General features: G+C 43.4%; 1 protein-coding gene across 1 annotated transcript; it reads right to left on the bottom strand.

The window, feature by feature from the left end:
• Positions 1-3,275: 3,275 nt before the first annotated feature.
• On the bottom strand, positions 3,276-11,178 carry eef1e1 (eukaryotic translation elongation factor 1 epsilon 1). The gene is made up of 4 exons (XM_080489739.1): positions 11,070-11,178; positions 10,192-10,389; positions 6,583-6,678; positions 3,276-5,171 (listed from the first exon to the last, which is right to left on the bottom strand). Exons 1-4 carry the CDS (start codon positions 11,151-11,153, stop codon positions 5,028-5,030), a joined length of 522 nt encoding a protein of 173 aa, XP_080345865.1. The 5' UTR covers positions 11,154-11,178; the 3' UTR covers positions 3,276-5,027.
• Between the last annotated feature and the right edge of the window lie 277 nt (positions 11,179-11,455).

The following is an 11,455-nucleotide window of genomic DNA, read 5'->3' as shown; positions in this document are numbered from 1 at the left end:
TCGATAAGTCCTGTCAAAAGAGCTTACGCCATGCTAACGCTCCCCTCACCACCACGCGGTGTTGATTGTTGCACTGAATCAGTCAACGAGCGACGGCGAGCCTGGTTTCCAGCAGATGTCTCAGCCGATGCTTTTCCCTTCCCCTGATGTTGTTAATAAGAACTAATGAAGGGTGGTGGCGGCGGCTGTGTGGCAGTTTGTGTAGGTGAAGGTGGGGGGGTTTGTAGCATCTGATCCGGTTAGCAAACTAAAGTTGACAAAGGTGTGGGGAGATGATGAGGAGGTGACGGTTTAAAACTAAATGCTGGGACGTTTCCGGGAGGAGGAATCCCACGGCCTCTGGGTCCAGGACTGAACTGCAACGACGGCTTTGGGTGTTTTAGTTTTTAGTTTTATTCCTGATCTCATTGAACATCACCAAAATGTAGGAAAACTATCTCAGCTTCCCTTCAACATTTAATGAAATAACTCAAATAAGGGGCCTTTTCCTGTAGCTACGCATTATGCAACTGAAACTGGAGGTAGAAACTAAGTTTCTAGATCCACAACAAACTTCTTTAAAAACTCTGCTGACCTTTGCTTTTTTTTCTGACTCATCAGACTCCTCTCACTTCACCCTCATCCTGAAACAAACCAGATCAGAGGCGATGGCTGAAATAAAGCCTGGAATCTGAACGCACATTGAAGCCGTGGTTTGCACCGTCTCCTCACAGCAGGAAGATGAGAGTTCATTCCGGGTTAAGGACCTTTCAGTGTATTGTTTGCTTTTTCTCCCAGTTGGCTTGTGGGTTTTTCTTCAGGTACTCCGGGTTTCTCCCACTGGGATTATTTGATGGTTGGACCGGTGACTTCAAGTATTCACTGATTGTGTTTGTTGCTGTTATGGCCTGGTGAAGGACTGACAATCTGTCCTTCCATCTCTATTTTTGGGTTTGGACAAAGCTTGCTCAGTGACTCCCGTACTCTCCTGCTGACTGTTCTGATGCGGCCATGTCTTCACGCTCTGGCGGACGAACATGGACGTGTCTACATGTCTTTTCATGTCGTTGTGTTTGCGAGACGTGTTTGGTGTACAAAGGCAGTGGGATCTTTTAAAAAAACATGAGAAATGATGTGATGAGGTGTCCAAACAAAAAACTTGAGGTTGGAGACGTTGAATAAAAGGATGCTTATCTGCGTGCTGGACTGACAAGTCAGGAAAAAAAGTATACTTTTCAAGAAAAGGGATAAGGACAATTTGATAGTTACAATCTCAATGCATTGTAAATATTAAAAACAACAAACAGGAAGAAAGATCTCGTTTTGTCCCTGTATTTTTTTTCCCTGATGTGGTTTTAACATACGAATGTGGAACAAAGAGCCTTCTCATTCAGAACAAACATCAAAGTGGGTGTAAAATCCACATTTTCTGGGCTCTTTAGAGTAATAAAAGATGATCGTTACATAGACAATAGACAAAAATGTGCTTTCACATCCAACAAACTTTTTTTTAAAGTTGAATCTGCCATCATTTTGAGTTAAACCACCAACATGCATTAATTTTCATTGCTTTTTTCACCCTTGTCCTCTTCTGCTCGGCTGGAGACAGAGTGAAGGGGGGGGGGGGGGGGGGGGGGGCGTCAGGCCTTTTTTCCACCACAGCTCTTTAGCGAGGGGGAGCAAATCATCAGCAAATTGTGATGATAACCCCACCTTATCAACCTCTGACCCCTCCCGCACCAGGCAGCCGGCTAAATTGCGCTTTCATTTGGCTGACGGGGGTCGGGGGCACAGTTGGTACGGTGGGCGGGTCTTGATTGTGGGGACTGAAGGCCACGGTGTGGGGCCACCCCTGCAGAGTGCTGCGCCGCTCGCTTTCAGAAGTGGGCGCCAAGGTCGTCCCTAATTGGTGCCTGGGTCCGGGTTACCTGCTGCGGCCTCATCGCTGCGTCTGGCTTTGACGGCGTCCGGGTTTGATCAGGGAGGAGCCTGACTGTGAGGCCGAGCCTGGCTTTGAGATCCTGCCAACAGCATCAGCCGCAGATTCATCTCAGAGTGACTAATCATCATCATCATCATCAGGGATCACTTTCAGCAGCTTGAGGACTAACTTCAATTTGATTTGAGAAGATTCTGCTCTGCTGTGCTGTGAAAAGTATTTTTAAGTAATATTTTTTTCAGAAAGTGTTTAACAATATGTTTTATAGCGAATGCTCGTTACAATAAGGGAACTAATTAATTTGAAAGACATCTTAAGGATTGGTGAATCTTTGGTTTGAGTTTCTCGTTAACTATCTAAAGGGAAAGCGACCATAGATGGTAATTTCCATTAAAATTTTCAGTTAAATTGATAATAAGCTCTGAACACACTCTATAACATAGTTAGTGTAGCTTGGAGAGGATTCTGAATATTTATACAAAATTACGACTACTTCTGCTTTACAACATTGATAATCACAGGGATTTGATGCTTCTCTTAATGACCCATATGACTCCCGTGTCCCAAATAATAGAATTCTTTTTGAGAACTACTTTTTGAAAAAAAACAAAAACATTAACTACTTGTACTTTAGTACATAATGTGTACACAATAAGAAACGTCATCTCATTGTTATATTTGTGTCTACAAGTTACGATATGTGTGACTTTGGTTAGTTTTATAGTAGAAAACTGACTTTGTGAATTATACTAAATTAAACTTGACTATTTTATATTAAACATTTGTATACATTGATCACTACTTTAATGACTGCATTTTGGTGTAAAACTTTAATGCTCTGTGTGAAACCAGTAGTTTGATTCGGCACCATAATGGATTTCATGTTTACTTCCCTGCAAAGTATTGCACAAAGTTCGGATCTACAGGAAGAAGGTGTTTTAAAACTCGCTGTTTTCAACTAAGGCATCATCGAAAGCAGAAATTAACGTCTCGGGCTGAAACGTCACTGGGCGAAACTTGATTATTTACACCTCAAAAGTGAGCAGAACTGGCTGCTTCTACACATCGGAAACAGCATTCCAATCAAACATTAACATAACCGAGAGCACAAGGGCTTCTTTAATGGTAGACCGCACCATCAAGTGCCCCAACTGGTCACAAGGCTCGCTCAAATGACTGCGAGCTGTTTTTATCCTTCACATCCACTTTTTTTAACACTTTGCCACAAACACATAGCAAGCAGTCTGGCAGAACTTGGTTGAACAAAAGCCATCTTCTGGCGGGTTCATGGGAAAACAAACACTCGAAGAACACGGGAAGCAGCACACACTGAATAATCTGCGGCGAGATCGGGAGTCATGAGCCGAGTATCCCTTTTGATTTATTGGCACAGGATGAACACCACTGTTACATGAGATAAAGGAACCAGGGCTTTAAAGCGCCAGACGACAACATGAGACGCCTGTTAGCAGGGAGGAATTAAATAAAGCGCGACTGAAGAGTCAGCATTTAACGAGAGAACAGAAAATATCAAGAGATTTCAATGACATTGCCAGACCTTATGAAAGTATTACAACAGAAAATCGATGGCAGAAATGTAAGAAACTAATCAATAAGAGGCTTTGCAATGACACTATCAAATTTTTCTTCAGGAATTGCTCAATATTTTATTACCTTTATTATGTTAACACACAGTTGTGCCACTGTTGCCTTGATTAGATCGTTAATAGTGCTAATAGCCAACATCCAGCAAACAGCAGAAAGGCTTTCAGAGGCGCAGATCATTGTTCACATGTCACAAAAAGATCCCTCGGCCTCTGGGTGCTCTTTTTCTCTGCGTGGTCTCCCTCCCTCCTCCCTCCCCTGCTCGCTCGCTGCCTCCCCTCGTCCTTCTCTCTGCAGTAGCCCCCGTGGGAGCAGGAGGGTTGAAATGACACACAGTGGCTGACTGTCGCCCAGGGGCCTGGGTTCTGGCCTTGGCTGGCTGGATCTGTGTGGCAGCTGGTGAGCCCGCTGCCCTCGCTCTGGCCTGCAGCATCAACAGTGGTGGTAGTGGGACTGATTGGAGCCTCACTCTGATCTCTGACTCTGGGGCTGACGCTCAACTGCTCACTGCTGCCCATACGACTGGTGGCGAGGAAGTGGAACGGAGAGCAACGGATGTAATCAGGAAGGAACAAAAAAACAAACAAACAAACAAAAAAAAAAAGTGCGCGCACACACGGACAGAAACTAAAGAGTCCGGTGAACTGGCCGAGAGATGCACGTGAAAACGTTCACGCTGAATAAATAACGTGTCTGAAAGGCCGATTAGATGCCACAGGGCAGAGAGTTGGCAGAACAATATGGACATTGGTCCACGGGGTTATGATGTAGAGCCAGCGACCACGTTAATTTAGACCAACTGTGCAGAGAAGCACTGAGGCGGCACGGAGGAGAGTCACATTTCCCAAGGACATGTTGTACTACCAGTTAGTTCACATTTTTAAGTTGTTATAATACTCAAAAATAATAATTATTAATAAATAGAAACACCTTTTTTACCATACATCCAAACAAACACTCCTCCTTTTAAACAAGACATCCAAGAGTCACACCAAATACATACAAGGTCACTGGCTCATGTCACTGCTGCCTTCTCAATGATGAATAATTAACATTTCTTATAAATAGTGTTAACATAATGTTAACATAGCGCCGAGGCGCTAAGGTGACAGATTAACTTCTTTCATCTTCTCCCAAACCCTTGTTAAAGCCAACGGCCAATGCCACAGGAGAAAATAAAGATTAAAGACACTGAGATTGGTTTAAAAATATGACCTGAACTAGACTTTTATTAGCATTCATTCCCTTAAATGTACCTCATACACAAACACATTCTTCTCCCTCATTGGACATCCAAAGAGTAAACAGAAAAAGACTGTGACTTAAAAAAAAAAAGAAAAAAAAAAAGAAGGCAGGAATTAATAAAAAGAAAACCGTTATGAGTGTAATGACACATCCTTGTGAGACGATGTAACTCTGGCTTGCCCACGTCTGCTCCAGAGGACAGAAGATTTGTGACGGGTCGGGGTGGAGGGAGGAGGGAAGAGGGAAGAGGGAGGAGGACTCAGTGGTGTCTGCCCGTGTAAATTCTGTTCCTGAGCACAGCTACTGGACGGAGGTGGTGCCGCACACCTGGGTAGTGCTGGATGTGGTCGAACCACCTCGTTACGTTCATGTGCTGCTCCTTCTCCTGGATGGACAGGTCCACCTGCGTGACACAAGAGGGGCAACGCCTGGTTATTCAAGGAAATCAACACGAGGCAACGCTGGTGAATTCCAATGATCCCTTTCTGTGTGACTGTATGCTTATATAATGTTCTGGTGAGGAAAGGAACACGTAAATATGAACGAGCAGGGAGTCGAACCCAAAATGGTGAAATACTGTCTTACAACATATTTAATGTCAATGCTCCCCGATGTTCAAAAATATCCATCACAAGTATCTGCATTGTTTAAGAACTCTAACAGGTGTCAAATATGGTTCAAGAGCATTTTTACTGATAGAATTTCACAATTATGTGAAGGAAAATGACGGCTCATCAAAAACTGGGGAAATAAAATCAATGCAATACATTGAAAGCTGTTACTCTTACTGAGATGCATCTTTGAAGCTGGGCTTTACTTTTATGCCACAAAATAGATGCACATGTTGTCTGTGGTGCGGACTGATTAAAACAATCAGTAAAACTTCTATTGTGGCGTTTAAAACTAAAAGAAAAGGCTCAGAGGGATGCCTCAGACAAACACGTTCAGAATGAATATCGTAAAGCGAAGGTTTTGCAGAACACAGATATTTTTCAGTTTTTTGAACCTTTGTGTAAAAACATGATTCACAGAAATGTCCTTGGATGATAAATGTTATTAGGCGTGTGGATTTACAGCATCTAATTAAGTGGAATATGGAAATCCCCCACATGGACAACATTCCAGCCTAAAACCATCAGTCAGGTTTAATGTCTGTGTAACGTTGCCTTCCATGAATTGAACATCAGCGTCGGCTGTGGTTAAGGGTTGGGTTCGCTGACCTCCTGTCCCTGAGGTTAAAAACCACACTGATTGGAAACCAAAGTGACGCTGGCCTGCCTGGTGGCGGGGGGGCAACCTTCCATCTCCGCCACATCCACTGACATCTCTCAACATGTGATCTCCCCCTCCCATTTCTGGACATTCTCTTTTTCTTTTTTCCCTCCATCCTGTAAGGCGTAACAAACTTACTTGTCCCTGGTCTGAGGCTAAAGACATCACTTTATGCCACATCGCTTTATTTGTTTGAGGAGAAGTGAGATCGTGTTTGTAGTCCCAGTGTTTATTGCCAAGTTGTTGCCGGTGCCCTTCAGCCATATGACTGGTCTTATTGTGTGCGATGACAAATTACTTGTTAAAGTTGTGGTTTGATGGAAGTGAGAGGTGATAGAGAGGGAAAAGAGACGAGTCCCTGTTAAATGGGGGTAAAAACATGTAAGCGCACAAAACAAATCAATCAAATGTGGGTTTGCATGGAACATGTGATGTTAGGCAACTTTGGAACTTTACTGAACTTAAGAGAAATCTTTACAAAACTTGAGTCAAACCTTTGATATTCATTTTGAATACAAGTGTAGATTCTAAATGTGACTTACAATGAGTGGATGGATTCCATAATACATAAGTGTATCGGCTACGGTGAACTGGTTCCCAGCCAGGTAGACTTTATCTTGCAGGTAGAGGTTGAGGTCCTGAAAGAAGGCATTAAAAAAACAAAAAACAAACGTGTTATGCAAATTGTGTCATTACTTATGATAATTTATGCATTATTGTAAGCACTCAGATGTAAACACGCTTGTCTTCACATGACAGATGAATACATTATAAGAATCGCTAATGAAGCCTCCTTAAAGAGAAGAGACGATGTTGTTAAACCTATGAGCCGCTTTGCATCCCATTTGAAAAGCTCCCGCAAAGCTAACTCGGCTTTTACGAAATATTAGCCTCTTAATGGACACTGCAGACCTAACGGGGACACGACAGCAGGTTCATTAACCTATATGTCTGTGGGTGCGTGAGGTATGGGAGTCTGGATGCGAGCTTGCGTGTGTGAGTCTGTGTGCTGTGCTGTGCTGTGCTATGTGGATGGGAATAACACGTAACCTGAGGGGGTATGTCATGTCTCCCCATGACTGGCGACTTAGCACAGATGCCGTATGAAAAACAGGCTATTTGTTTACTCCGCTAACGAATGACTACAACTCTCGCTTGCAAATCTAATGAAGCCGTCTATAAACTTGGGGCGGGCATTTGTTGTGTTTCTCCGCTCGTGTCTGTGCATGCAGAGTTGTGTATGGAAGTGCTGGTCCCAGGGGAAGGACCATCTTTAGCACTTGTACAATGTGCGACGGGAAAACTCCACACACACACATGCATATACACACACACACACACACCCACACACACACACACACTCACGCACAGAGCATCTTGAGGGCAAATGGAGTTATTGTGCGGCAAGAGTGGGTGATGCCAAACAAGGCATGAAGACTGCAGACTTCCTCCCTGTCCACAATCAGATCCTTGCTTTTCTTAGCCTACAGCCATGGAGCTGAAGCCCAGTCGAGCATCAGAGGGGAATCAGCTCTCCCGTTACCCCCCCCCCACCCAGCACATGGAGCTCCAACCTGGGTCGCTTTCTACCTGCTCCCACCTTAAATTAAGATTCACGTAGCATTCGTCTAAATACATTGACTTTTTAGTGTTTTACAGGCTGGACAAGCTGAGCTGGGAATTTTTACAGGACAGTCTGAACATTGCACAAGATTTTTTTCTTTTTTTTTTCCCAGCTGCATTGATACGCATGCCAACGTGCCCGTTATAGTCTCCTTTATCCGTACATACTCCAGTGATGTTGGCTGCTGTCATGATACTAAAGAAACTATTTTTCTATTGTTGCAGCATCTCTTTGAGGCAGAAAACAGTGACCTCTGGAGTTTGCACAACTTTCTTCTGTCCCCCGCGCCTGCAGGCAACTAATGCTGGCGATGCCCATCTCAGAACTCGAAACTTTAATTTCTGAATACATTAAATGCACAGAATGGAGAGCTTGAAATGTTTTCAGGGCTTCATGAGTTGATAAGAGTTTTGTGAAAAACGGGATGCTGAAGACAAAGTCATTGGCACATGTCAAAAATGGAATAATGGAGCTTTTGCATCATAAAACAAACAACAGGAGTCAAATTCTGTGGCAGCAGGAAGTCACACAGTGCTCGCCTAATAAGACTTAGAGAGCAGAGCCAAACTTTCTTCAGCTTCTGCAGAGTTCAGGGCCGAACCGTTCTGCTTTGATTATAGTGACATTATGTGAGTGACAAGATGTTTATTTGGTAAACAAGTCTCAGCATGAAACAAAATAACTATGAATTTCTGATTTGCATCCCGGGGTGATACAGTTTAACAACTCCTGCACTTGACACTTTTATGTCTGGATAATTTAACGGGAGATGACTGGTGTACTCAAAAGAAGACCGTTAAAGATGCAGCTGAAGCAGCAGGACAGGACAGGGGGCCACCAGGCACCAGGCCTGAGCTGCTCAGGGCGACTTCCTTCTGTAAGTGGCACCATTAAAATATTTAAGAGGCCTGTCCAGATAACATGCTGCCACACAGCATGACTTCTCAGCCATGCCACAACAGTGTGTCACGCTGAGAAGTACACACACACACACACACACACACACACACACACACACACACACACACACACACACACACACACACACACACACACACACACACACACACACACACACACACACACACACACACACACACACACACACACACACACACACACACACACACACACACACACACACGCAGACACTTCACGCTGACAGCACGGTGCCAAGAGGCGCCTTGCGTCCAGCAGACCAGTGGCTGACGATCCATTTCACGCTGACTGGCGTCAGGCACATTAAAGCATTTTTCTCTGTCGCGCGGGGCCATGTCACTGAAGGGCCATACATCAGTCTGTGTTCCTGTCGCTTGTGTCTTAACAAGGCGGATGCAAACCCACACTGACCCAACTGGTGGCCAGAAAGAAAAGGGATGAGAAATTGAGATTCCTTGGCACCTCTGCGGTGCACTTATATAACTCCCACATCGTGACAAACAACGATGGGATTTGCAGAAATTCGCAATGAAATAGACTCACACCGTAGCGCGTGGAACTGGGAATGTGGGGAATTCACAAAATGTTGTTGACCCCCCCAAACCAACATAACAACTTTCCGTGAAGAGACAGAAAAATACAGTCTGTTGTAAATTGGTCTCTTCCAGGGAACAGCAAGAGCTTGTGCTATGATTACACAGAAAATATTCAGGAAGGATGCAAACTGGGACTGAAAATATTAAATTGGGATTTTTCTGACATTGACATTTAAATTTGTCTTTTTTTTTTTTTTTCAAATTCTACTTATACCTGAAAAGATATAATTGCTGAAAACAAGTATTTCTTTGAAGTTTTTTTTTTTAATTCACATAAAGAATTATGTAACACAGGACAAGACGGTAAACTGTCCTTTGTGCGAATTTGATGGTAGTCATGTGACGTTTACGTTGCTGTTTGAGCGTGGTCTCAGATATGAGAAGGACCACATTGTCACATCATCAGTCATGTACCTTTGAGAAATATTCAGTGCAAATATCAGTGTAAATATCAATACAAACAGTACCCACTCTTTGCAATCAGCAAATGGCAATGTTTCTTATTGTAATTTGACTTTATATTTGATTAATGGCTCAGCCCCACCTCACAGAGCACACTGACTGTTATATGATACTTGAATTAAAGAGACTGGAGTGTTGGCTTAAATCAGAAAAAAAAAAAAAAAAAAACAACCACCATGATTTACAGCAGTACATCATCCAAACAAAATATAAAGTCATGAGAATGAATCATTTTAAAGTTCATCTTGAGTTTTATTTTGATGCCGTTACTGATTTCAATAGGTAATAGTGGAACAGAATCCGCTGGCCACATGGTGGTGAAGTGGTTTGCTCGTTCTGAGCATCATTTGAAGAGGGTTTCCTTTAGGTAGTGCAGGTTTCTCCCACATTCTAAAAACATCTGTTTTAAGTTAAATTGTTGACTCTACATTATGCATCTGGGTGTGTGTTGCTATTTGCTTCAAAACACATTTAAGCCTGATAATGAAACATCACTTGCCATAAAAAACAAAAAAATAAAACATCTTTACCTTCAGAATGGTCTTGATATCTTCCTTACAGCAGCGGTCAAGCTTGGTCACTTTGTACTCCAGCCACTGCTGCACCACTGCCCTGCTCTCTGCGTTGTCCCCAAGAAGCTCTGGTCGCTTGGCGTCTTTCACCAGGTGGCAGGCGATGGTTACCTGGCCCACCAGTGGAGGGCCATTATTATTTTGTAGTACTGGTACCTGAGGGCATGTCAGAAAGGAGACAATGAGAGAAAGGTTAGTGAAATGTCTAAAACTCTGATGTTCCCATAAACTATGGACAAAAAGGAGGAGATCTGTGTGGGGTAAATTACTTCGTTGCTGTCAGGATGGCGAGTGATGATTGGAAATTGACTGGTGCTGCCACGTTGGCAATATTTGGGTGCAATGATGAAGATTTGGTCAAATCATCTGGGTGATTAAGTCCATGGGACGTAGGCATGTAAGTTCATAATTAAATTTGAGTGTATAATCGCAGTTTTCGTGTGAATTAGGCGACATAGGAGAGTTGCAACAGTCCAGTGGGGACAGTGACAGCTGACTGACTCCACCCCTGCTTCATTACGTTCATTACTATGGACGACCAGCCACAAAGCATGGAGCCGCTTCATTGTGCCAACGCGAGGAAATAAGACACCTGGAAACACACATGCTGCCTGGCTATGTTAGGAGTATCTGAGCGACCGTGTCGTTCGGAGTAACTCAGTTCATTTGGACCTGATGAAACAGCGTGGACAAAGCAAAGGAGCCGCAACACACACGCTTAGCATGTTAGCACACCTGGTTAGCTTCTGTGGAGCGCTCACAATGGCGCACACACTATCAAATAATACGGCCATTTATTAATATCCGTGGGCGGTAAAATAAAGCAGTCATATCACCTTTTTATCCCCCTGTGTACTGTATTTGTTAGGCTTTTTTAGTCCCAAGTATTTCTCCAGCGACGCGAGCTCTCGCAACGCCATGTTTCTGAGGAGTGGGGGAACTGAGTGGAGTGCTGATCTGATTGGATGAAAGGCTGAAGTCCCGCCTACTACAATTTGACCGACAGTTTATTTCACCAACCAAAACAGGCTGTGTGGCTCTGTCCTTGTGTTGCAGCAGTGATGACGCGAAACATAAACTAAAAATAAATAAATCAGATTATTAAATTATCTAATGAAATAAAATAAAATAAAAATATCTGAGACACTTTTCCCCCCAAAATTGGGGTGGGGATATTTTATTTACCTTTTTACTCGCTTGTTCACTCAACCTCATAACAAAC

This window comes from Lipophrys pholis (genome assembly GCF_963383615.2).
Source record: "Lipophrys pholis genome assembly, chromosome: 20".
NCBI classification, from domain to species: Eukaryota; Metazoa; Chordata; class Actinopteri; order Blenniiformes; family Blenniidae; genus Lipophrys; species Lipophrys pholis.
The sequence above is the reverse complement of the archived record's forward strand: the minus strand, read 5'-3'. Positions and strand labels throughout refer to the sequence as shown.